General features: G+C 37.4%; 3 protein-coding genes across 4 annotated transcripts; all 3 read left to right on the top strand.

Annotated features, from left to right (window-relative positions):
• Nucleotides 1-4,014: 4,014 nt before the first annotated feature.
• LOC140340961 (C3a anaphylatoxin chemotactic receptor-like) lies at nt 4,015-9,218 on the top strand. Of its 2 annotated transcripts, XM_072426439.1 has the most exons (3): nt 4,015-4,144; nt 6,144-6,215; nt 7,508-9,218. In XM_072426439.1, the coding sequence occupies exons 2-3, from the start codon at nt 6,157-6,159 to the stop codon at nt 8,481-8,483; spliced, it is 1,035 nt and encodes a 344-aa protein (XP_072282540.1). In that variant the 5' UTR covers nt 4,015-4,144; nt 6,144-6,156; the 3' UTR covers nt 8,484-9,218. The 2 variants fall into 2 exon arrangements, with proteins under 2 accessions (XP_072282540.1, XP_072282539.1); XM_072426438.1 differs by having other exon boundaries at nt 4,021-6,215.
• Nucleotides 9,219-15,549, top strand: LOC140340962 (C3a anaphylatoxin chemotactic receptor-like). The gene is made up of 3 exons (XM_072426440.1): nt 9,219-10,559; nt 12,130-12,198; nt 12,575-15,549. The coding sequence occupies exons 2-3, from the start codon at nt 12,143-12,145 to the stop codon at nt 13,551-13,553; spliced, it is 1,035 nt and encodes a 344-aa protein (XP_072282541.1). The 5' UTR covers nt 9,219-10,559; nt 12,130-12,142; the 3' UTR covers nt 13,554-15,549.
• A 2,071-nt stretch (nt 15,550-17,620) lies between these two features.
• LOC140341055 (chemerin-like receptor 1) lies at nt 17,621-24,580 on the top strand. Its single transcript, XM_072426577.1, has 2 exons — nt 17,621-18,645; nt 21,370-24,580. The coding sequence occupies exon 2, from the start codon at nt 21,383-21,385 to the stop codon at nt 22,427-22,429; it is 1,047 nt and encodes a 348-aa protein (XP_072282678.1). The 5' UTR covers nt 17,621-18,645; nt 21,370-21,382; the 3' UTR covers nt 22,430-24,580.
• The last annotated feature ends 2,756 nt before the right edge of the window (nt 24,581-27,336 follow it).

The raw sequence follows: 27,336 nt of genomic DNA, 5'->3' as shown, positions 1-27,336 counted from the left end.
CAAGAGTGAGTCCACTCCAGGCAGAAGGGAGCATTTCCATAGTCTCCTCTTTCTAGCAAGTCACATGACAGTCGATCTTTAGAATTAGGTCTACTTTCAAAGTGGAGGACCCAACACCTGGTGGCACCACAACCTAACTCCACCAATGGTATAGCAGTACTATTTACTTAATAGAACATTTGGGAACATTTCTTTAATTTTAATTCTTATCCAACCATATGAGCTGGTCATAAATGTGATATAGTATTATATAAGAGAAGATGGGGACCACCCTATAAATACCTTAATTCTTTGCACTATTAACCATATTATTTGTGTCCAAAATGGAGCCAATTTTATTCAATAATCCTACCTGGAATCTTCACTGATCTCTAAGTATGTTGACTTCATCAATGTGTCAAGAGATTTATTCAGAAAAAAACTAATTTGGACATCCAGCAGATGATGGCTTTTGGCATCAGAGTTCACCAATAATTCTTGCCTAATTAAAGGTTGTCACTTTGAATGGCATTTGTATGCCCAAACTACTATTTAATGATTTCTGGGAGTTATATGAATAAAATGAAAATTGTAGATGAATATTCAGCAGATCACTTATTGAATGTTAGTTGACCGGCAGCCTCCATGTAGCCATCTTCTGACTACTGGCCATGATGGGGACCCTACTAAATGTAGTATTATAATGCAGAAGAGATAAATTGAGATATTTCTTATTAGGGAAGAGGCTGCTCTAATGATTTGTGCTTGGGCTGTCCTCCTCCTTTTCTTGTCCTTCCATTTTTAGCTTTCTGATGGTTTCGGGGTTTCTAAGCAAATGTTCTGCTTCATAAATCATTTTTTTTATGTTTTAAAATAGCAATATGATCATAGTTAGGCTGCTTTGTAACTGCTCTCTAGAATTTCACATTTTCCATGCTGTCCATTTATTTATTTTATATATTTCACTTTCTCTTATTTTTTTATTATTCCTTCAACATTTTCTAACTGAGCAACGAAAACAGGAACTCTTATTTTTCTGTATCTGTAACGGCTGAATGTTATCACTTTAAAGGAGATTCAAAACTGATAATACATCAACTCACAATTGTATTTTGCTGAACTAAGAAGATTCAAGCTTCAAGAAGATACAAAGCCTCATTGCAGCTAACTTTGGTAAGACTTTCAAACATTTCCACATGATTGATGCAGAAGAATATGAATGATGAATGTGAAAGAGAAAGAGAATAAATGAATGATGAGAGAACGTTGAGTTAAAGTTGAAAGTAGGTAGTATTCTCACCTACCTGGTGGCCATATCTCCTACCTGCCCTCCATTCTAGTACTGCAACCTCCATCACAGTTCTTAACATTTGACCTATCTGAAAGTGTTGAAAGTTTATATCCCATCACATACCACTCTTTTATCCACTGATCGCTTTGAGGCTACAAGACATAGCAGTGATGTAGAATGAACGCACAACCTGTGTGAGGGACACCTGTATCCAACACTCCCAAAAGTTTGTAACACAAGACAATCCTATAGAGGTTTCAAAGCTGTAATGGAGGGAAAAAAAAAGCCACATCCCACCATAGAGTTGATTTTACTACCACTTCTTTTGCCGAGAACTTTTTTTTTCGGCTGACAGTGTCATTTAACTCGGTTGTCCTTTATCTTGTTTGTTGTCTGCATTTCTAATAAATTTCTGTACCAAGCCTGAAGAAGAAACTTAGTTTTATAAGCTTGCAAAAAAAATGGAACTTTTCCAAGACCCACGCGGGACTACACTTCCTTTGGGTGTCTAGTGACTATGATAGGCAGTATTCATTATATTTATCCATTGAATTGATCTATAGGAAATCATTCAGTTTCTTGAGTTGATACATTGTTTTTTTTTATTATTCTTGTTTTAATAGATGTCACAAAATGATAATAGTACCCTAAGTTCATTAGCCTGATTTAATAAAGCACTCCAAAACTGGAGAAGATACACTTTCATCAATGAAGCTGAGTGATTCTTAAATGGATTTAAAAAATCCATTTCAGGTTTTAGGGATCACCCAGCTTCACGGAACAAAGTGTATCCTTTTCAGTTTTGGAGATCTTTGAAGAATTACGCCCCTTATGTTCATGTTGAGAAAGTAGGCTTAAATAAGAACACGTTCTCTTTTAGTTTTGGATAGAGTGGGGGAAATGTTGTCAGACTGTGCCATCAGTGTCCTCACTGCATCACTTTACTATCTCTATCATTCTGTGACTATTATTAAAGATATCATTTTATAGTTGTCACTGAATCAGTAGGCAGCAGGGAATCATCTTCCCACGGAGACGTTTGTTCCAATAATAACTTATCAATATCCAATAATATTTCCCCTCACTTTTCAAAGATTTCTTGGAGTGTCTGCTTTTGAGTCTCTGTTGTGTCTTGTGGGGAGAGAATAAACAGAAATAAGAAGAAAGAAGACAAAAAAATGAGTTTATGACCATGTACTAATTTTACAGTTTTATGGATCTTTTTCAGGTCATTCTCAATCCCACATACTGTCATTTCTTTTTTCCTATGTATTGTAGAAGAACAGTGAAGGGGATTTATGTTTAGGAATTTACAAGAAATGTATAAACTGTTAATGTTTTTCTTCTGTAATTTGTGCTCATAAACCTATTTATATTTTGTTCTTGTAGAACCTCAGCAGTCATGAATACTTCAGATGAAATGAATTCTTACAGCAATGATTAAAGTTGTTATGAATATTGGTAAAAATTGTTTATACCGTATACATATATATAAATCTCTCTCTCTCTCTCTCTATATATATATATATATATATATATATATATATATATATATATATATTTATACCGGTATATATACACACACACATACATATATATATATAATGATTGTATTGATATTGGAGGTAATGGTAAGTGAAGATATGACCGCAAGCATATAACTTTTTTTGTATCTCATGCCTGTGAAATTTTGGTAATGAGGGGAATAACATGGATAAGGGGAATTTGTGTTCCATAATTATTAATTGGGATAGGTTATATTTTATTATAGGCTTAATTGGATGTTAAATATTAGATATGTAAAGGAGTTTTCCCATATGTAAAGAAATTTTCCCATTCAGGTAAAATGAAGGGTTTAATTGACCTTTTGGGATTTTACTGTCTGTATTAGACTGTCATTTGCAATCCCTATTTAATGTACAGCGCTGCGTAATATGTTGGCGCTAAATAAATCCTGTTTATTATTATTATTATTATTATTATTAATAATAATAATAATAATAATAATACGTCTGTATGAATACATCATAATACACAACTATCATCATTAAACCCCATCCTTGAACTCCAATCAAGTCACTTAGCCTAGGCTGAGATAATGCCATGAGTCAGCTTGAGCAGGAGGAAGCATCTTCAAAATTAGTTTTGCTTATTGAGTGCAAGACCCAAAACCAGGCGGCATCACAACCTAACCTTACCCATGTTAAAGAAGAGCTATCTATTGAAAGAGAACTAAATCCATCTATACTCTCTTGTCCCCATTCCATTGCCCCCATTTCTTCCCTTTTTTCCTTATTTTTTTCTGTATCTGGAGTTTTGGCCATCTTGATTGGCTGGGCTGGGATGACTTTACTCCCTGGCATACACAAGGTAAACTGGGATTGCTGGATAACCCTGGCGAATTTGGGACCTCACAAGCTGGACATAAGTTTGACATTGTATTATTTCAAGTTGTAACCCCTAAGAAGAGATGGTGGAGTTGGAATCTATTATCTATTAGCAATATTAGTTGTACCTGATTGTGAACCAAAATGGAGTAAATTTCAGATATGGATTCCCCACGAATGTGTCAAGGGTGTCAATCTGGAAAAAAATCATCTGAGCATTGATCCAGCAGATAATGGCTATTGTCAATTTTATCAGTAGTCACTCATCAATTTACACCTGTCTGCTAATCTCAGATGATTCTTACCTAATTGAATGCTGTCAATTTCAATGTCATTTGTATGTCTTAATCACAGGAAAACGGCTGAATGTAATCTCTTAATTCAAGAGAGATTCAAGACTGATAAAACGTATGACAACCACTCACAACTGTATTTTCCAGCACTAGGAATATACAAGACTCGAGAGACCTAATAACTACTAACTTCGGTAAGAATTTCCCAAATTTTTGCAATCATTGTTGAGGAAGAATATGAATGCAGAATATGGGAGAGAAAAAGTTTATTATGTTTATCATATTTATATTGATATAGCATATATATATATATAGTGCTGTACAAAGTGTCTTGAAAACAGGAATCCATAGTAATGCCTATGTGTAATGTGGAGTATCTATAACTGAAATGACTTATATCCCATAATTGAACAATGTACTCCAGTCAAACTGGTAAGAAATGGGCAAGGGTGCCCTCCAGCTAGAAGGTGAGGCAGGTTTTATTTGATTAGCCGCAGTTTTATGAAAATTTCACATTGCACATACATCCTAAAGGTAAGGCTGGCGGTTAGCGTTCAAGTTCCCTATAAGAACAGAGGTAGTATACTCGCTTAACTGGTGGAACACTTTCTCAATTTATGGAAGATTTATCCTACTGTTTGCTCTGTTCTGTACATTTCTAACATAGTTCTGTATCAAGCATGAAAAAGACACTTAGTTTCAAAAGCTAAAAAAACTAATGACTATGATAAGCAGAGTTTAATATATTTTTACATTTAATGGATCTATAGGAATAATTTGGACCCAACTGGACCTATTGAATTTTTAACACTACTCTTTCTTGAAAAAAAATATTCTTTATTTTTTATTGAGTTACACCAGCTTTCAGGACAAACAATGCAGTTACAAAAATAGGGGAAGTTGATATGTGTTACAGATTGATACAAACCTGTCAGCAATTCATTTGAATGTACAAATGAATAATTATACATATTATTCTTGCAGTTAGTTAGCAAGAAAAAAAAGAAAGGAACAAAATTAATAAATTGGTATGGCGATGTCAGGGGTAATCTAATGGTTCGCCAATATTGCTCAGTTTCCTTGGATAGATGTGGTCCAGGAAACCCAATGGGTAAGGGAGAAATTTTGCTTTTATTCTAGAGGCTGATGGAACATTTAATTTGTGACACTTTGAGTGGGGAGCGTTATGGGGGATCACCTTCTAAGGTTCTGTTGGAGTACCAGGTAGTTTGATTAAACCGTTATAGAGTTGAGTTGTAGTAGTTATGTTCACAGTTTCAATGAAACTCTCCCATGTGTCAAAAAATTGTGAAGTTTTAGTTTCCTTTTAGTAGGAGGCCTCAACCTATTCCATTTAAATAGATGTTAAAGCTTCATAAGGAACAACTGGATGGAGGGAGGGGAAGTGGAAATCCAATACAGAAGAATGGACTTCCTTACCACCGCAGATAAAAGGAGAAGTAGCCGTTTGGCACCCCGGGAGTAGCGAATACTGTCTCCACTCACTATGCCAAATATTGCCCAAAGGGGAGTGAAGGGCAATTAACTGACCAGGTGTTTTTGGATATATTGGGCAATTTGTTTCCAAAGCTACTCTTATTTTATAGTCTTCACAAAATTATAATAGTTACCAAAAAACATTGTGCTCATGTTGAATAAGTATATCTAAATAGGAATATGTTTTCTTTTAGTTTTAGATAGAGAGGGTAAGTAATGTCAGATTGTTTCTGCTGTCTGTGCTCCCTATATAACTCTCTTTCTGTTTGTCCTGATGACTTTAATCACTGCATGAGTCATGAAACATCATTTTCCAGTTATCGCTGAAACGGTAGGTGTCAGGGAATGATCTTTCCATGTAGACATTTAGATCAGTAAAAATTTTCCAATATTGCATTTCCCCTCACTTTTCTAAGATTGCTAGGAGTGTTTGCTTTTGAGTTGTGTCCTTGGGGAAAAAAGTAAAGGAAAACTGCCTCAATAGGACTTAGATTTCAACCATAAAGAGAATATCATGAATGCCATTTGAAAGGAACAAAACTTAAGATTGAGGTCCTTAAGGTTGAGGTAAAAGAAGATGAAGAATAGTGAAGTGCATCAATGTTTAGGAATTCACAAAGCAAAAAGGAATACTGTCAATGTTTCACTTATGTCTTTTTTGCTCTCTACTAACTTATTTGCTTTTTGTTCTTGTAGAACCTCAACAGTCATGGATACTTCAGATGAAATGGATTTTTACAACAATGATTCAAGTCATTATAATTATTGGTAAAAAAGTATTTTTGTACTCTAAATGTGAAAAAGATTTATCTGCATGAAGGTGGGCAAATACCACAAAAGAGCAGTAAAACTGAATATGTAATAGCAATACTAGTTACTAGTTGCCTTTTATTACCTACAATAAAAAAAAAAAAAAAAACTCTTCATACGCCAGAAAATTCACTTTGTTAATTCACTTGTGTTGACATTTAAAGTGAAACTCTAATGATAGTTAGGAAGCTATGGCTCACTATTGAGCTCACCCATGTATTATCATCTCCAGTCCTAAAGCAGTGTTGGACTGTTGCAATTGTGTATTGGCCCCCCATTGACTTGCATCCCCTCCCTGTTCCCGTGCTATATCTAAAACCTCTCCAAGTGTGTTTCTGAGACAAAAGAATATGGAACCATACCTAACAGGTCTCAGGCTTTGGAAAATCCTTCAAAACCATAGTTTGAGCTTTGTACTATGGCTCCTAAGTTAGCTTACTTGGAGCTTTTTTGGATGCTAGTTGTCAACTATAAAGTATGGCTCAGCCAATCTAGCTAGTGGATGTACGGCTTAGCCAATCCAGCCAGTGGATGTACGGCTTAGCCAATCAAGCCAGTGGATGTACGGCTTAGCCAATCCAGCCAGTGGACGTACGGCTTAGCCAATCCAGCCAGTGGACGTACGGCTTAGCCAATCCAGCCAGTGGACGTACAGTTTAGCCAATCCAGCCAGTGGACGTTCGGCTTAGCCAATCCAGCCAGTGGATGTACGGCTTAGCCAATCCAGCCAGCGGATGTGCGGCTTAGCCAATCCGGTCAGGCTGCACTGTTGTATTTCTGGGCATGCTTTAAAAGATGGAGAATGGCAGCCTGTCATTGGTTATCCCAAGAACAGGCAACTACATATGGTAACTCGGAAATCAGGCTCATATTGCCGAAATTCTGAGCTTTGATCTAAGGTCAGATTAGCTTTTATCCAAGTCAAAATCAATTCTGATTCCATTCTGACCATCACTGGGACTAACTCCAGAATAATTTCTATGATTTTGGAATGGGATGTTTAATAATTTCATATAGATCTTACAGTCAGGTATCCAGGGGAATGTTGACACTTGTCAATGTCTGCTGGCTTTATTGGGTGCATGATGGTTGTCAGCTATAACGTACGGCTCAGCCAATTCAGCCTGTGGATGTACAGATCACCCAATCCAGATCTACATCTTACAGTCACGTATCTAAAAACATATGGTCATGTGATAACTTAATATTAGTTATATCTTTTCTAAGATGTTTTCTCCTTTTAACAACAGGTCAAACTGCAAAGGACACAATTTCAGCGTGTATGACGTTGATATTGAGATGTTTTATTTGCCATCATTTAAGCTTGCATTCACCATTTCCAAAGTTCTAATAATTGCTTGCTTCTGTATAACTTTCATTGCCGGAATTTTGGGAAACAGCCTGGTAATATGGATCGCCGGATTTAGGATGAAGACCGTCAGTGCGGTGTGGTTTATGAACTTGGCCATTGTTGACTTCATGTTTTGTATTTCTCTCCCTTTGCGGATAACAGTTTGGCTAATGTCACATTACCATAGAGAACTTTTACTACTATTTAATTTTTTTCTGTTGTACATCAACTCCATAATCAGTGTTCTGTTCCTAACAGTCATTAGCATTGACCGTTGTGTGAGCATCATGTGGCCACTGTGGGCCAAAGTTCATCGTACACAGAAACTAGCCAAAATTTGTTCTGTGTTTCTATGGATTGTACCTTTAAGTATTGCAATAATATGCACATTTAAATTAGAACTAGACATACATCCTTTCTATATATTTGTCCCTCTGTATAGCCACCTTTATGAGTTCTGTCAGTCTAAGGATTTTTTAATTGGAAAATATTTAATGCTCACTCGAAATTTTATCATGTTTGGGCTTTCCTTTGCTGTAATCCTTATTTGTTATGGACTAATTATCTTCAGACTCCGTTCTAACCCAATTACGAAGCCCAAAAGATTTCAGAGAACTTTCCGGATTATCATAGCCGTTGTGGCTTGCTTCTTTGGATGCTGGTTTCCATACAATGTGTGCCCATTTGTAGCAAAAAAAGAAACTTTAAATCAAGTGCTTATGGATTTAATAATAAGTTCTTTGTGCCTTTGCTTGGTTGCCATTAATAGTTGTCTTAATCCCATTCTGTATGTCTTATTGGGTAAAGGCAGAGGTTCTAGCTGGAGAAAAATGATCAGATCTAGGATGGAAAATACTATCAATGAGTTAAAATAAACCCAAGCAATGGAAAGCTCAAGCATGGTTGTGTTTAGACTATATCACTGTTTATATCACCATTCCAAAGAGTGTACCCAGACTTCCCATAGGATGGTACATACTTAAGCCAACACACATGAACATTTATAGAAAGTAAATAGAACAATTGGTCCAGGTCAGAATTGCCAATGAATCTATTTCTCTGTCTAATAATGCTTGTAGGACAGAAATTGTCATTCCAGGAAATCCAACTTACTTTGTAATGCTTTCTTCCACAAATTCCTTACATACATTTAGGTGTGAGGTTCATTTATTTTGTTCTTTGTGTCTTTTTCACCTTTCATGTGTGTGCTTATTCATTATTTTAATACAGTGTTTTCTTGGCACTAGAACAGGTTCCAGATAATTAAAAGGATTTCTAAAATCATGTTTTAAAGTCCCTCACAACCCTTTGTAAAATCTCTTGATTTTCACCATACTTTGGGAGATACCAAACTCCCAGATCACGTATCACTGTTGTAATACATATTACATATGCTTATTTTTTATTTTTATTACCACAACTGTATGTATATGTATTCAATACATTTTGTGTATGATGTGTTACAATTTGTATAGAATTATGCAGTACATTAAATCATATATAAACAATAAAAACAAAATTAATATTAAGACATAATGATTTTATTTTTTTCTTTATACACAAAATTCATGTCAAACTCAAATGATAAGTCTCATCAAAATACATTTTCATTGAGAGCTGGAGTCTGGTTGGCAAATTATTTGACCTTGTTCCCTCTTGGATTTTTGTGTAATAATTGAAGAGCCATAATATCCATAGGGCAATCTGGGCAAGAGCCTAGGACCCAACCAATTTTCAGGGGCCCAGATACAACCACTGCTTGCCTGGTGCTCCATTCTCCAATAATCCATCTTTGGTGTTATCTACTTTAATATGCTTTAAATAGGCCATACCACCAGACCAATAATTTCAATTAAAATCTTTCCATAAAATTATATGTGACTTTATTAAATTTTAGGCATATTTGATAATTGTTGAGACACCCAATAACCCTTAGACTGCTGCTGGGTCCTGCCATCTTGGCTGTGATGTAAGCAGCCCCAACAGGCTTAATCTGCATCCAGATCCAGTCACGGCTGTTTCTGTGTCTTGAATCTTCAAACCCGCTGGGGGGAGTTGAGAAATATCAGCTGCCTATTAAAATTTCATAATTTCGTATAAAGCATTTCAGTGCATACTTCTTTACCTGCTCTCCATTGACAGGGTGGCAGAATATCTCTAAAAAAGAGATGGCGGGCTACTGTTAAAAGAATTGGAATCTATTAGATATTACCCGTGTTATTTGTATCACCTGATAATGGAGGTGAAGTTTTTCATGATGATATTAAACCATAATGGTGCCAATTATATTCACATGGGTTTCCTATTGATCTTTGTGTATGGTAATGCCATCTATATGTGTAATGGGGTCTATCCAGAGGAAAACTCCAATGGACATCCAGAAAGTAATTCAGATTCTTGAGTAATTACATTTTTGATGTATGTCTAAAACATAGGCTGTTATTGTGGACTGGGTGAATCATGAGAAAATCTTGGATTAGATGAATTAATTTACTCATTGGATGATTGTTGATTTACATTCTCTTTGCTTCCACCTTCCGACTGCAGTCTATGGTGTGGGTACGACTGCAGTCCTTGTTCCTACTAGCTTTTAGCTAGTTTGTGGACTATAAATCAAGCTAAGCACATTTATAAAAAGTTTGCTTTAAAATGCTTTAATGCAGAATTAAGGCCATAGTTAGATTATATCACTGCTTCATACCCATCCACGTTAAAATTTCATATATTCCCCATCACATATTTTACTATCTCTGGATTTCTTTTTACCCCATTAATGTTTTCCAGCTGAGCAACAAAAACAGGAACTAAAACTTTTCTGTATCTGTAACTGCTGAACCTTATCACTTTATAGGAGATTAAAAATTAAGAAAACTCTTGACAGCGACTCACAACTGTGTTTAGCTGCACTGGGAAGATACAAGCCTCCGGAGACTTCATCACAGCTATCTTCGGTAAGAGGGAGGAAAGGTCCGGGAATAAAGATCTGTACTTGTACATGGTAAAAAGCTGTATGTGTTTTAAACCCATATGGTTGGTAAATCTAAGTTTCAGATTTTAGCATCCGTGGCCAGGTCAAGAGACAGAGGGAACTAAGGGAAGAATATGATTGTGGGAAAGAGAGAGAGAGTTTACTATATATATTATATTTGACTTTTGGTGAGATATTTAAAAGAAACTAAGACTTGTATATTCAAAACAAAATTTGAAAAGTGATATGCATGTGGCCTTTTTAAAAAATGTCAAGATGAAGTATGATCTGCTTATAAAGACATTTGAAGAGAAAAGAGAAAAGACAGGGAAGGTGTTTAAATGGCACTCATAAAGTAATCTTACTGAGTAAAAACATTATTTTAGTAATTACTGGTGTATATAAAAAAGACAATCAAATTGTTATAGAAAAAAAACACTTGTACGTATATTAAACAACAGTACAGCATTAAAATAGACATTACAGTTTGCCAAACTTATATTTATACAGGTAAGTGAAAAACACAGATGGTCACCCTTCCCGTTTCACCGTCGGGAATAATTAAAAAAATTAAATAATAATTATTAAAATAATGTTTTACCCAGTAAGATTACTTTATGAGTGCCATTTAAAAGCCTTCCCTTTCTTTTCTCTTTTCTCTTCCTTGTAATTATAGGCTAGGCAACCACCAGGTCAACCGGCTATTTGTGGGTCGTTTCTTCTAGGAAAGCTTCCTCTATTTGTCTACATGATCTGCTTATATTTTGCTTCCCCTGGTTCCTCTATTCACACCCTCATCATTTTTCTAAATAACCTTTCCTTTTCCATTTCTTTACTCTACAATAGACCTAGTGATGTCATTGACAAGTTTTTTTTTTGCTTCTTTATGCAGTGCAGGCAGATAATTGCTAGTGAGTATGGTTGTTAGGATGTTACATAGTACATAGCTTTTTGACAACAGGAATCCATAGCAATGTCTACGTGTGATGTGAAATGACCTATACCTGGTCTCTTGATGAGAAGGAAAGGTAAAGAATGTGCTCCCACCAGGAATGGTGCTGGATCTGACTTGCTACAGTTTTATGAAAGTTAGGGTAAGAAAGTATAAAAGTCAGTACAATTAAAGTGCCTGTAAACTTTGCAAAATTAAAGTCAAGGTTGGAGGTCAGAGTTAAAGTTCCTTGAAAGAAAAGCTATAATTTACTCATGTATCCTTGTAGGTTATATCTCCTGCCTGCCCTCCATTCCAGTACTGTATCCTCCATTTGTGTCTGAGGTATTTGACCCTTCTGAATTTGTTGAAAATGAGTGTCCCCAGTTAAACACCAAGCCCATTTATTTGATAACACATAATAATATTCTACATAAAGCAACCAGGATGGATGGGTGTGAATGGATTCTAAAGGGTTGGCGTATGAAGGCCCTTGGAACCAGGTTGGACACCTGGTCATTCTCAGTCCCACATAGTTCATTCAATGTTATACCTATTCACAAAAATCAAAGTGTACTCATTGGACGGCTCTAATAAAATTATGTTCATTTTGTTTCTGTAGAACCTCCACAGCCATGAATACTTCAGATCAAATTGAATATTACAGTGACTCAAGTTACTATCATTATAGGTAAAAAAATTTATTTCTCTTCCAGTCCATGTGCACAAAACCAGCTCCATAAAGACCAGTTCGATCAGCTTGGTGTGGAGGAACCCAACTGATCTGTACAGAACCCTGACCTAAATCCTATAGAATATCCTTGAGATAAACTGAAACCCTAATGGTAAGCCAGGTCATCCAGGATCTTTTCACTGGATGTTTCACTGAAACACAGTCCACGCAGAAATCTAAGAAAGCCTTCCAAGAAGAGTCGTGGCTATTATTACCACCAAGCAGACCAATTCCCTATTGATATTCATCATTATATAGGTGGTATAATCAGGTATCTACAGGCTTTTGGCCATATAGTGTCTTTTTTTAATATCTTCTCCCTTTTTATCAACAGGTCAACGTGCAAAGATAAGAATTTCACCCTGGACCTCAAAGACGTCATGAAAATACTTGATTTGCCATCATTTCAGCTTGCATTCACCATTTCCAAAGTCTTGATTATTACTTGCTTTTGTGTGGCTTTTATAGTTGGAATTCTGGGGAACGGCCTGGTAATTTGGATCGCCGGATTCAAGTTGAAGACTGTTAGTGCGGTGTGGTTTGTCAACTTGGCCATTGTTGACTTCCTGTTTTGCATTTCTCTTCCTTTCAGGATATCAGTGTGGCTAATGTCAGATGATGGTAGACTTTATTTACTGATACCCAATTTTGCCGCATTGTACATCAATTCCGTTATCAGTGTTCTGTTCCTAACAGTCATTAGCATTGATCGTTGTGTGAGCATCATGTGGCCGCTGTGGGCCAAAGTACATCGTACACAAAAATTAGCTAAAATTTGTTCTGTGTTTATATGGATTGTACCCACATTTGTTACAATAACATGCATGTTGAGCTTACAAATAGACGTTCATCTTTTCTATGCAATTGTTCCTTTGTATAGTCAACTTTTATTTTTTTGTCAGATGGAAAATTCACCAGTTGATAAGTATTTAAAGTTAATTCGAAGCGTTATCATCTTTGGGATATCGTTTCTCATAATTCTTATTTGTTATGGTCTGATTATCTTCAGACTCTGTTCTAACCCAATTAAAAGGCCCAGAAGATATCAGAGAACTTTCCGGATTATCATAGCCGTTGTGGCTTGCTTCTTTGGCTGCTGGTTTCCATACAATGTGTGGCCATTTGTAGCAAAGGATGAAAATTTACATCAAGTGCTTATTGATTTCATAATAAGTTCTTTGTGCCTTTGCCTGGTCTCCATCAGCAGCTGTCTTAATCCCATTCTTTATGTCTTATTGGGCAAAGGCAGAGGTTCTAGCTGGAGAAAAATGATCAGCTCTAGAATGGAAAACACTATCAATGAATTAAAATAAACCCAAGAAAATGGAAAGAGAAAAGGGAACTAATTAGCTCGCTTGTAGAGGAGAAAGGGCAATGCCAGGGAATCCAATCACTTTTTTTTTCAGGATTTATAGCATGTAAGTTTTTTCATTTTGCATACATTTATGTGGGGGTAGTTTATTTTATTTAGTGTTATTTGGGTATTTTTACCATTTATTATTGTATGTAATCATTGTATGAGTATTGCTTGTTCACTGCTCTTTTTAATTATTTTTTTTGCACAAGAAACTGTTGAGAATAATTGAATGGAGCTTCTATAACCATAATTAAAAGCTCATCCTTCCCACCTTCCCTGTTGACTTTAATGCCTTTACCATAATTCAGCAAAAATCTCCCAATTTTCACCAGAATTTAGGGGACACCAAACTCTCTCATCTTATATCACTGCTGTAATACAGAACCAGTTACATAGTTCATCAAGTTCAACCACTAATGAAATAAACATATCTCAGATTAAAAAAAAAACATAGACATAGTTAGTTAGCTAGTATTTTGTTATTTATTAGGCAATAAACCTTATTTGAAGTGGGGGTTGTCGTAACCTCCTGGACCAATAAATGAAAGATCTTGTTTGGCCCTATGGGAGTTGGGGGCTGATGCAATCTTGTCAAGTGTGAAATTGGTATGCCATGACTATTGTACCAGTTCACAAATGGTCAAGCTTTGTAGCAGGTTCCATGTTAGATAGTGGAATGTGAAGTTAGATCCTAATATCAGAATTTATTAAGTTGTACGCTCTTTTGAAGAGGTGTGTTTTAAGGGTATGCTTAAAGGCATCACGTTATAATGAATATGGATGTGTAAAAAGAGTTTCAAAAGGGGATGAAGCCTATTAAAAGACATGACAACAGGAGGAGGTGATCAATATGGAAGGCAGTAGGCCTTGATGTGCACTAAAAAGGGGAAAAAATATAATCTATAGAGTCCAGTTGTAGGGGTCCCGAGAGAGGAAAGTTTCAACAAAGATTGTGTGACGTGTAAGTATAGAAAGTACTATTATTTGCAAAATGTGTTGGGTTAAAAGACTGGAAAGGTGAACTACAAGGACCTATTTGTTTATTATATAACATCATCTTTATAAATATTACTATTTCTATACTATTCGAGGACTATTATAGATCAGAGTTAAGATACAGTGTTTGCTCTCCCCTAATCCAGATACAAGCTTAATGTGCAACAATCCTGCATTTAAGTTCAAAGTTTAGTAAACTTACCTTTGCAGGCTTTAAGACTACAAGACCCTGTGCCAACACACTCTGTAGTCTGCTTCTTCTTATATGTTTTGGCAATTCCTTTGACATCTGATTGGCTTTGACTCCAGACTGATCCCCTAAACATGCAATATACAGGAGCTGCCTTTGTGCATCTAAGACAGGGATGTCAAAATCTGGCCATCAAGGTCCTTTTTTTGTCCCTCCAAAAACTTCAGAAAAAGAACTACATCTGGCCGGCCTGCTCGCCCGCGTTACCACCTTGCATCATCATTTTCAATACATGCAATACATGCAAGACATTAGTCCTGTACACACATCATATGATACAAAGCCTAGGCAATGATCACATGGTGCCTGACTACCAGGGGCATTGTGTTTTTTCAATCCATTAGAGGCTGCTTAGCGTAATATTTAGTGTCAGACAAACTTGTGATGTGGGAGGATGAACCACACACAACCTGCATAGATAGATAGAAATTAGTCTTTTCAACCTTAAAGTGTGTGTAAAAGGGTTTGCTTTTGTTAGTTATGGATGAAGTAGTAAAACTTCTTCAATTTTTACAATACATTTCAAGTTTGGCCCCTTACTTGGTCTAAGTTTTACATTTCAACCCTCTATGTATTTCAGTTTGACACCCCTGACATAGGGAAGTATCCAAAAATATAGCACAATAAATATACACTGCATGCTTTAAAATAAAAGAAAAAAAAAAGGGGCTTTAAAGGGGCTTTAAAAGTATGTATGAGCTAAAACACAGTAAATATTAAAAATAGTATTAAGAGCATATGGGCATTTTTTTTGCTTTGGAAAATCTATTGCTTTTTTATTAATATTACATATATTGTTATTGTGTATATTTTGTGGTATAATGCAAGGGTCCCTAACCCCCTGTCTGACAGGCAGGCCAAGGCTCTGGCCAGTCCACCAACCCCCCAGCGGGGTCAGGAAAAGGACCGGCTTGGGGGGGGCGCATGACCAGAGCTACAGACCATGTCCCCCGTAGGGACCGCAGGGCAGGGCATCTCATGACACAACCCGCCCACTCTCCCATTGCAGGCTTAGACCAGGGAGAGTGGGTGGGTTCTAGCATCATGACGTCACTCTGGGGGAGTTTCTTCCCCTTTGAGTGACACACGGCACCCCGCGCATGCGTGCTTGGGATGGAGTCTGAGCATTTAGTTGTCCGCGAGCTGGAAAAGGTTGGGGACAACTATTATAATGTGTTACAAATGTAGCATTATGTAGTCCATTAAGTCAAATATAATCAATTAAAACTCATTAAATATTAGAAAACGATGGATTTAATTCTGTCTCTATTATCAATATTGACATCAAACAAACTAAAACCATAAGTCAGGAAAGATATCTGCTATCTACTACCCTCATGCTAGTTTCAAGTTGACTGGTCTTTTTCCTGCTTCACCCCGTAATTGGACAGTGAAATAGATGCAGTATTCTTATGAACACATCTCTTTATTACCAAGAGGGTCACTTTTTCCTCTTGTCCTAGTCTGATCTCCGTTGTACATGGGAATGCAAGAACTGTATACAACATAAATAAAAAAATGTAGACTAGATATGTTTATAATAAAGCACCATCCTTACAGTTATATATATGCTGATACCAGGTACAGTGGTACATAGATTAGCAGGTGAAAGGGAGAAGGTAGCCTTAGGTTAAATTAATATACAGGTTCAATTTGATTTACAACTTCATTTGTATTTGGCATACATAGCATATATACGTAAGGATATAGCTCATATACTTTGCTTAAAGTGTACCTAAACTAAGAATTTTCACTTTTTTTCTTTTTTTAAGTGCAACACCCTTTTTTTTAAAAAAAAGGGCGCAGCACCACCCCCTAATTCTTGATCACCTAGGCAATCAAGGATAAATGGGGGTACAAAGTCTCCAGGGATACCTATGTCACACATCCCAGAAGGCTCTTGTGTGCTCCTTCTGCGCATGCCCGAGCATCTCAAGAAACCCTTTCGTCAAAAGGGAAAAAACTGCTGATCCCATGCATGAGCAGAGAGATCGGCAAATTTTTTCCCATCTATGTCACCCAATCTAGCGCCTGTGTTGGGTGACGTAGTAAGAAGAACCTATAAGAAGAGGAGAAGATGGCGGCGCCTGGGGTGCTGGCCCGAAGACAGATGCTGGGACGACCTGGGACCCGATGGAAGAGACATCCAGACTGATCGACTGCTCTGCGGGATTGAAGGTAAGTGTACTTTTTTGGTTTTGGGTGAGGTTTGAGTTTATTTTCTCTTTAATATTTCAAAGACACAGTAGGAAGTGGATAGTTCTCCATGCGAAATGGATAAACCCTCTCAGATAGGGGCCACCAAAATCGTAATGAAAAACATTTTCCACAAAATGGAATGTAGAAGGATTAAATCTGAGGTGTTCCCTTCCAGTCCTCAAGGTATTTTTCCTCCACTTTGTAAACCAAACTGTACTGAATTTACTGCTCCATGTTAGGTAAAAATGTGTGGAGATCCTGGACTTTGAGGGGGTTTTTAGTTAAGATCTTCCCATTGAGATATTTCCCCTCACCTCCTGTTCCCTCAAACATTCTCTTACTTCCAGTACCTTCGACAATAGTCTGCAGGACCAATATTAAGAGTTAGAATCACTAATACAATATTTTCTGACATAGGGGCCTGAGTTATTAAACCTCTCCAAGACTGGAAAAGATAGATTATCGTGGGAGAACCTGAGTGATCCAGCAAACTTGGAATAGACCAAGGATTGTAATCATTTGCCAAATAAAAGCAAATGATTTTTAGGAAATTTTTAAGAAATACATTCAAGGTTTGTTGAATCACCCAGATTTTCCCATGACAGTCGATCTTCTCCAGTCTATGAGAGCTTTAAAAAATCAGGCCCAGGTGTCAAACTGCTCAGATAGCACTACTGGACGCACAGCAAACTGCTGCTGTATGGCCAAAAGTCGCAAACTGTGCTCTGGGCAACAATATTTGCACATTGCTGCAGCCATGGTGCAGAACTTTAGGCCACAACTGTATGACCAAAAGTGGCATGTGTGTAGCTACGTGCTAAAAAATCATCCCAAAAACTCCTTATTACTTGAATGGAGGAGGTTGGGGCTGTGGTTGAGCCCATGGCAGATTTCTGCAACTCGACACAGGTCTTAAAAATGGCCCTTGCAGAATTAAGAAACCATTGAGAGGTCTTAAGACTTCATAATTCCATCAAAAACCTAAAATTAGGCTTTACACTAAAAGGAACCCTAACCTAACCTATCCTCCTCTGCCTACACAGATTGCCCACCTAATTGTATAAGCCTCTGCTTAGAAACTGAATTGGGCCAATAGGTACTGTATACATTTCCTTTATGGGTTGTCCATTGCTTGGCACCCTTTATCATTATGTTGGCCCCACCATGTACTATTCTCTTCTACGTGCTGAAGGGGAGTATACCAAAGAAGAGGGAATTCCAAATGTATTTGAACCAATAGGAAGCACAAATGAATTGATCTTCAATAAATATCTATTTTTCATGATTCCATAATTCATTTTATTTATTACTATTACAATAATCTTTTGATTAACTTACGTCCTGAATGCTCAAGATAGCTGACTTCAACGGTCCACTTCCTTTGTCTTGCATCTAGACAGATACATATCAACAGCATAAGAACAACTGAAACAATGTGATATGGGATTATCTTTTTGTGTGCATAATCTCTATTCAAGCCAATCATAAGCAGTCACAAGGAGCAAAAAAAAAAAAAAAATTACACTTGACTTGATCATGGTCTTATTGATCTTGGTAATAAGTGCGAGGAAGGTCAAAGAAATCTTGCAGAAGACAAGCAAAGGTAAGGGTACTTTATGAGGTTTGCTATGCACATTGAATTGGATCAGTGTGTAGGAATAACGAACACCTCTATTATAGTTTAATAGCCAGCAGTCACAAGGTTATGGATTGCCAAAAATGCATGGAATGTGCATAAATTGTATTTTTTGTTGCAACATCATACTGAACTTGAAAATGTATTTGAAGCTACGTGGCTCAATAGTGGTGAATATCTCACAACCATGATGGCATGCTACCATGGAAGAGCTACAAGCCATTTGTATATTTTATAGTATCATCAGCAGACTATTACTTGTCAAGTCCTTTGGTGGATTCTCTACTTTGGCTGGGGTGCGCTTAGCTTCCATTTAGTGTAGGGACCCATAAACGGTCCTAATGTTGGTCTTATTGTTGGCTATGGGGCTTACACTTAACTTGATGGACATGTGGAGCCAACCATTTGTTAGACATGATTATCTCCTGGGAGTTTTAAGACCTTTTATCTATTGTCATTTATGACTCAATCCCCTGCCCTATTGGCTCATTGAATTAGGTTGATTAAGGGAATCGGTGTTTTTCTTTTCTGTATGACTGATATGCATAGTGACACAGGATATTATAGGTGCCTCTACGTAACTAGTAACTGTGTCCAAAAAGATCACTTGGCCCATGGACAGCCTCAGGTAGGTTCATTTTCGAGCTCTTTTTTTTTTTCTATATAGCAGTATGCCCTGTGGTTTGGTTCTAATGCATTTAATATCCACTACTAGAGTAGAGAGGATAAGATTGGTCTTCGTGTTGTTCCCGAGACTTCCCCTTGCAATGATAGATATGTAGATCTAACAATTTTTTTTAATGGAGGTGCTAAGGTTATTGTGAGTTTTGAGCCTAGGGTGCGTTTACTTTTTGTGTATTACTTATAAAAGGCTGGCACATTATCCTGTCCTGCTTATACTTGTGGGAGGTTAAGTCGTACTCAGTGGTTGTTGTAGCTATGCAATGGTAATGTTTCCTTTATTACTTTGAGCAGTATATGTTTATTTCTGGTTATTTGGTTGCACCATTTGTGCAGACTGAGACTTAGAGATGTTGGTATAGTGCACATAGCAGAAAGGAGCTACAATTCAGAGAGAAGAAGTCATTAGGTACAAGGGTTCTGTGGAAAGGTTCTGTGGAATCCTAAGGTTCCTCTAGAGATTGCCAGGTGGTTATTTTACCTGTGGTTAGTTTGATGTTACCTGTCTAGGTCCAGGGTGAATGCAACTTGGCCAATCCGGCTGTAGGTCACCAATGATTGTTTCATCAAGTTGACATCCTGATGACCGTGTAATGGGGACATTCACCAAACTGATCACCAAAGGTTTTAGCAAAGATTTGCAGACCTAAAAATATTTTGAACATTCTTTTGTCGTAAAGACTTTGAGAAAGGTGGAATTAGTCTATGATGGCAGTTTTGTTACTGTAGTGTAACGTTTGTGTTGTACATGATATGCAGTCTTCTCCTTCGTATTTACCAAGTAAAATCATATAGTATATTGAGTATGTAATTATAGTAATGAAACACAAGGGTTTAATTAAGATTTAAATGTCACTTGCCTTGGATTGATGGTAAATGTTCAGTTCTATGAGCAAGTGTTTGTATTGTATATGTAGAACAGAATATATAGCTACTAATTGTAATATGTGATCTTCACAGAGTGATACTATTCATATTAAGATATATGTTATAGTTAAACCATGCAACAGAAGAATGATTTGTAACTCATGCAATATTTAGTAATATGTACCATATCTTCTGATACATTATAGCAAAAAGGGAAAAAACTGTTTAGGGAGTTGGCACAATAGTATTAGAATATAACTAAACCCAACAACAAATAAGTAATATACCGTAGGATTTGGTGTTCTGTAGTCCTAATGCATCCTAACCCAATGTCTTGGGGTTTGATAACGTTCACTTGTCGTAATGTATCTATCCAGGAGCAGCCTTTTAATTCTGCACATTTTTGCATCATTTGCTGCTCTTTTTTGGAACTTTGATTTCATTAACGTCAGCAGGGCTTTAATTTTAAGCTTTATAGCTTTAAACAGTTTTAAAAAGTTTGGCCAAACTAATCAAACTTTTTACAAGTTACCTCTTTTTTTGAGTAGCATTAAGTCTGATTCTGATTCACTGTGATGTTCACCTGTTGTCTGCTGTTCATCCACCACCACCCAATAAACATTTTGTATGGGCTGTATGACTTCTAACATCATTGTCTGGCAACTTTTTAGCTCTTGCAGTCAAGTGCAGTTTTGGAACAGAGCTTGCAAATTTGCAACAAGCCATAGTGCAAAGCATGGGGGATCAGATAGCTTGACATACTTAAAGCAGAATTACAAAAAGGGTTTTGGTGGAAACCAATGAAAAAGGGACGGACATGAGGGCTAAACTGAGGAAGGGGCCGGGTACAAATCATCTCCTTATAGCACACATACAAGGGCTTGAGATTCTCATATGCACTGAGAAACTGATTAGATTAGAGGGTATTCCTCACATCTGAGCTCTATAGCTCTCCTTTATGTACTGAACGTTCCTCGGGGGCTGGCTTTAACGTCACATGATGGCAAAATTCTCCAATGAAAAGGAAAAAGTAGCTTTTAATTATATACTAGATTAATATTAATATTATAATTGATGTTAATTATATAATTAATATTTTTCAAACCAATCACTTCTTTATATTTGTTTCTTTTCTTGTTACAGACATTTGGTTGAAATGGAGGAAACCACCATTCCATTTTTAACATTTTATTTCACTGACTACACCACCTATTACATTCCAGAGGATCCGGTCATAGACCCAAATACCTACAATGCAGTAAAAATTCTGAATATCCTCATATATAGCATAACCTTCATCCTAGGGGTCATTGGAAATGGCGTGGTCATCTGGATTGCAGGATTCAAAATGACCAAAACGGTCAGCAACATCTGGTTCCTCAACTTGGCTATCGCTGACTTCGTTTTTGACGTCTTCTTCCCACTTCAGATCACAGAGTGGATCATGGACGGCCATTGGCCCTTTGGCCAGGCTATGTGCAAAGTCATCTTCACGGCTCTCTTCCTCAACATGTCCGTTAGTACCACTTTTCTAATGGTTATCAGCATTGACCGCTGTACATCCGTTATGTGCCCGGTGTGGTCCAAAAACCACAAAACTCTCAAAATGGCGTCTACAGTCTCCATTGTTATCTGGTCAGCCTGTTTTATACTCAGCAGCCCGTATCTTGCTTTTTTTGACATTATTCATGATTCTAACAGCAACATTTCATACTGCATTCCAATATATTCAGACAGCGATGGTGTTGATGAAGGACAATACAAAGCCATGCTCATTACCAGATTGGTCATCATGTTCATCATCCCCTTTTCCATCATATTAATCTGCTACAGCCTTATCGTAATTCGTCTGAGAAGAAGAACCCATTCTAAATTTAGTCGCCCCTTTAAAGTTATTGTGACGATCGTATCTTCTTTCTTTTGTTTGTGGTTCCCATTCCATCTGTGGCCATTCCTGGAGTATATGAATGTGGAAATTAGTGCCACGATGGATTTCGTTATGTCGCACATTGTCTATGCCATAGGGTTTTTTAACAGTTGTGTCAACCCAATGGTCTATGCTTTTATTGGGAGGGATTTTAAGAAGAGCTTAGTGAAGTCTATACCGTTCCTCTTGGAAAGTACATTCCAAGAGAAGATTGAATCGGCTGAGCCTTCTAGCCAAAACATGGTGGAAACCGAGGAGATGACCACTATTAATTGAAGAATTCTAGACATCAATATTTAAGAGAAGAGACATTTGTCAACATGGCTTTGATTTGGATTGTAATTATTGGGTCTGTAGCAGGAAAACGAACAACTTCTGGTAATTCCAACAAACGGCAGGCTATCCAATGGTGAACCATTTCCCCTTAGAGAGCTTAGAGGAACTATTTTTTACTTTTATATATTGTGCAAACCTATAGTTGTTCTGCAGAAGATTTTTTTATGGTTTGCTAGTTAAAACCTAACACCAACCATGGAATAAATTATGGGGAAGATTTATTGCTACCATGTTTGGACCCCATTGGTGGGATTTTCCCACCTTCACAAAAAATGTACCGTTGGTCACCACTGGGAAAGGTTGGCAGAAACAGCAACTAGAACTTTTCCTACTACTTCCCCGCCAGATTCTGCTCTTGTCCGCTGTCCTAGGTTGCTCTGGAGGACATTAATGAGCTGTGATTGGAAGGGAAGCGGCTTCGAAGGACTGGTCATGTGAAAGTCTGCAGGACTCAGGAATAAATCAAACATATCACCTTATTCATTATCCCCGAGTCATAAAAAGCATTACAGTATAAACGAGGGGGGATTGCAAAAATTATTTTCTATTTCCCTTGGAATTCAGCTTTAATGACTTTCAATGTATTTAGTGTAAATAACATTGTAATCTAATTGCAATTACTATTTTTTGGTAATCATTGCCTTCTTTTGCTAATTATTCTACTCCTTTAATATTATTCTATTCTATTATTATAAGTATTGTAAGTAAAGGAAGGAAGGCAGGTGTATTGTAATTGTTTCACAAAAACCCTGAAGCAAAATTCTGAAAATATGATAGTGTGTTAGCCAATCAGTGCTCCTTAAAGACTTGTTTTGTGATAAATTAATTCTGTTTAGAAAACTAGGGAATGTGTGCAATTATTAGAAACTGCAGTGAAATTAATGACAAATCAGATTTATGCTGGTTGTGATGCTGCATTATGAAATGCATACACTGGAGTTTCTTAATAGACCACAAGATGGCAGTAGAGTACATGTCATGTTTTCTTTGCAAGAGATTATTCACCTAACTCAGTGAACGCAGTTGAAATTCACTTTGCATAAAATACCCAATCAGGAGCTAGGAACCATGCTTTTTTGCACAAAATAGGTAAGTGCAGAAAGTCAGGAGAGATTTAGCCTATTCACTATGTAATGCAATTATCCATTGCAGAGTGATTCTTTAGTTTTGTAAGTGAACGGACCACACTAATTTTGTAAATGAACCTCAATGGCTTCCCTGGGCGCTTTTTTGTACATTGTAGCATATGGTGTGCATCTTTTATACATCTCTGTAAGGGTTATTTAATGCAACAGAACACATTTATGTGAAATAATAAAATATTTCTTATTCATTTCAATACATAAATGCCATTCTAAGGGATCTATATATAAATTATTCCCCCGTGAATTTGTCTAAAATTTTTTGACAGATGGTCGAATCTCTCTACACTTCTCATTTCAGTTCCCAATAAAACAATGATTCCTTCTGCCACCTAGTGGCTAATCTTAGAAGTGGGCAGCAAAATATGAATAAATCAAGAGCGAATTGACCTAAATGATGAATGGACTGAATGTTTTTTTGGTGTAGTCAGCATACGCAAAGCAGTAGAAAGTTAAATAAATATGTCTAAAATTTAAATTAAACCTGTGAAGGTAAAAATTCAGAGCATACGAAGTCCATTCCTTATATCCTTATGTTGGGTGGTTCCATGCAAATCATTCATATATACACCTTGCATTCCGATTTGCTGCTATAAAGCAAAAAAATCCTGGAACACAATTTAATTTGGCATATAGGTGTTCCTGGCTTGTTGGCCATCGTCAGCATAGAAAGCATTGCTTCTATGGAATTGAGAACACTGGGAAAATATAACAAGACAAATTATGGTTTGGTGCAGAGTGTAATAAATTAGAGCCTTCGTTAAAAAAAAGATACATACAAGACCAAGTGACATCACAAATAAAATAAAAAGCGTAAATCCACAATTTAGGATGAAGGCAAAGTGCACAATATATGCTGTTTGGAGTTATTCGGACTTTTTACTAGACTGTATGCAGCTTTGGATGTAAAATAGCTCAGAAAGCAAAAATAAAATAATTTGTGTCACCATTGGAGAGATATGACCACTAGGGGGCGCTACGGCTTGCACTGAGGTGGTGTGATTCCTGAGAAAAGGCCAAAGTGCAGAGGTCTTCTTCAGAGCCTCTAGTGGTGAGGATGTTGCATTGCTAGTTACTGCCTGGTTGCGGTTCTTGGGTACACTAGGGTGCACGATGATGCACGGTACCAAATCACTTCAAGCAGAAGAATTGTCAGGGCAGGCAGTAAGCAAGAGAGGTCAGGTCACACACCAGGGGTCAATAGCCAGGGATACAGGAGACTGACACCAGTGACAAAGAGGCCACTGGGGCACAGGGAACACAGAGGACACTGGAAGCAACAGGAGGCACAGGGGACTCAGGGATATCCACAGACAGAGAGGAACACTGCAACAGCACCAGGAAAATGACCGACTCAGCAACAAGGGGTTAACACAGGAGCTGGACAAGGAAAGCACTGAAATAACTACCAAGTGGACAAGAAATGCTCAGCAGAGCTAGGGGGCTCAGCACTTGTGGATACACGTTACATGAATTCTGAGTGCTGTGTCGGAGCTGGCTAAATAGCAAGGGATAATTAAGAGGCTATTTCCTGATGCGCATGAGGGAGGGGCGAAACTGATAAAACTTGGAGGAGCAGGCACACCCTGGGTCAGAACTACCTGCATGCACAGGAGTGAGGCGCCTTCGATTTAGTGAGGAAGAAGTAAGTGTGACAAATTGTGTGATTCTGCCATGTTAGTTGCCCCTAGAGAAAGAGGGGCAGGGGCTGGGCTCCTCCAAGGTAACCCTATGCCAAAAAAAGACTCTTGTGGAAGGATTACTACAGGCAAGCTAAATTACCTTAATGAGAAACCTGTCGTAAACTTGGGTCCAAATCCACATGAAGTTGGGTTGTCCATGCAAAAGGAGCTTAGTACCGGGAAAGGGGGAGTCAACCCTAAATAGGGTAGGGCTATTACTTACAGTAATCCACAAGAGGTGTTGGACTTTGCTGCAGATGGCTCCCAGTTTGCATCCCTTGGACACATCAATACAAGCAGCTCGAAGGCCAGGTACAAAGTTGGCGGGCAGTCTTGGAATAAAGAACAGGACTAAGGACAGTAACTGATTGGTTAAAGCTAGCCCATGTCCGTAGACAAAGAATAAGAATAATAAATTACATACAAAATAAAAATGAAATACACCATGTGATTCTTATAACTTTGGTTGACTCCAAATGCAGCTTTGCCAATGTTAACTTGAATTATGTAAGCAGACAGTTCTGGCTATCCTGTGATCAATGATCTTAACTCTGCTTTGCTTACAATACTACTTGTTTATTCCTTGGCAGGCAAGAACAGAACACTTAAGTTAAGGGGAAAACATGTCCATCGTTGTGTATGTTGCTAGCTTCAGAAGAAGAATTTTGTCCTGGACATCAGACATCTGAATCCAGACATCTCCATTCCGTTCTGCCTCCCATCGCATTGCCTTTCTACTTTCCTGTATACTGTGTGTTCTAAATCAATCTGTCCATATTTACCATCAATAGCAATAAACTTCAAAGACCTTTGGCTACTTTGCTACCTAGAAAACCCTTAGAATGATCTTTGTAGAAGCTCTTAATCTCTTCAACACCGGCTGATGGGATGGACACTGGTAACACGGACAAGAAGGCTAAAAATACCAAAATCAATCTTTGAAGTGACATATAAAGACATAAAGCAACCCCTGGTCACAGACAAAAAAAAAGCAGAATGTTACCACTTGAGGTCAGACATCTTCTCGGTGTGTGGCTGTGCTTAATGTGGGGGCAATAAGGCAGCCAAGCAAAGCAAAGGGCATTTTAACGCATGTGTACTTTTTGTGCCTTTGCTCTACAAAGCATAGGTAGTTCAAATTTGTACATTGTTGTGCACAGAGATAAAGGATCTGCCTTGGGATTCGGTTTAGAATGAATTGCACCACAATACATGGCATGCTATGGTGAGTTGTGGTTAGATATAGAGCCATTGTAATTACATCAATTGAAAAAAATTCAAGTAAATCAATAGAGAAGGTTTACATTACCATGCTTTTAATTTAAAGAGGAACTAAACTAAAAACTGCCAAAAAAAAAAAAAAAATACTTACCTTCAATCCCGCAGGGCAGTCTGATCTATCTGGGGGTGTCTTGTATCAGGTCCTGCATTGTCCCGGAGTCCATCCACTCCAGGCGCTGCCATATTCGTCTCTTCTTCTGGGTTCTTCATTACAACACTCGACCCAGGCGCGGGATAGGGTGACGTACAATGGGAACAAACTCTTGCAGGTCTCTCTGCTCATGCGTGAGATCAGCAAATTTTTCACTTTGCGCGAAAAGGCTCCTCATTAGGGGGCGGTGCTGCACCCTTTTTTTTTATAAAAAAGGGGGTTGCACTTTTAAGAAAAAAACAAACTACAGAATTTTCACTTTACCTAAAATGGTTGTCTACCCTTTAATGTATAGGAAAATTTCAGAGTTTAAGTACACATTAGGGAGCTTTTCTAGGAAATAATTTATAAAAAAGTATGTATATATATATATGTGTGTTAATAATATTACATATTACATTTTGTTTTATATAGATTCTTAGAGTAAACTGTTGTCAAACTAAAAAGATAGTTGTTGTTATTGTCAGAGGAACATTTTCCTGCAAAAAAAAAAAAAATACATACCTACATACCCTGTTTCCCCAAAAATAAGACCTACCCCAAAAATAAACCCTAGCATGCTAATCATGCAAGGGGGAAATATAAGCCCTA

The sequence above is a fragment of the Pyxicephalus adspersus genome, chromosome 11 (assembly GCF_032062135.1).
Source record: "Pyxicephalus adspersus chromosome 11, UCB_Pads_2.0, whole genome shotgun sequence".
NCBI lineage: Eukaryota > Metazoa > Chordata > Amphibia > Anura > Pyxicephalidae > Pyxicephalus > Pyxicephalus adspersus.
Note: the sequence above shows the minus strand (reverse complement) of the source record. Positions and strands in the feature narration are given on the sequence as shown.

Excerpts from the sequence above, each read along its gene's own strand:
- LOC140340961 (XM_072426438.1), top strand. The coding sequence starts at position 6,025 with ATGAAGAATAGTGAAGTGCATCAATGTTTAGGAATTCACAAAGCAAAA. Across the intron at positions 6,216-7,507 it reads TCAAGTCATTATAATTATTG|GTCAAACTGCAAAGGACACA; the intron begins GTAAAAAAGTAT and ends TTTTAACAACAG.
- LOC140340962 (XM_072426440.1), top strand. The coding sequence starts at position 12,143 with ATGAATACTTCAGATCAAATTGAATATTACAGTGACTCAAGTTACTAT. Across the intron at positions 12,199-12,574 it reads TCAAGTTACTATCATTATAG|GTCAACGTGCAAAGATAAGA; the intron begins GTAAAAAAATTT and ends TTTTATCAACAG.
- LOC140341055 (XM_072426577.1), top strand. The coding sequence starts at position 21,383 with ATGGAGGAAACCACCATTCCATTTTTAACATTTTATTTCACTGACTAC.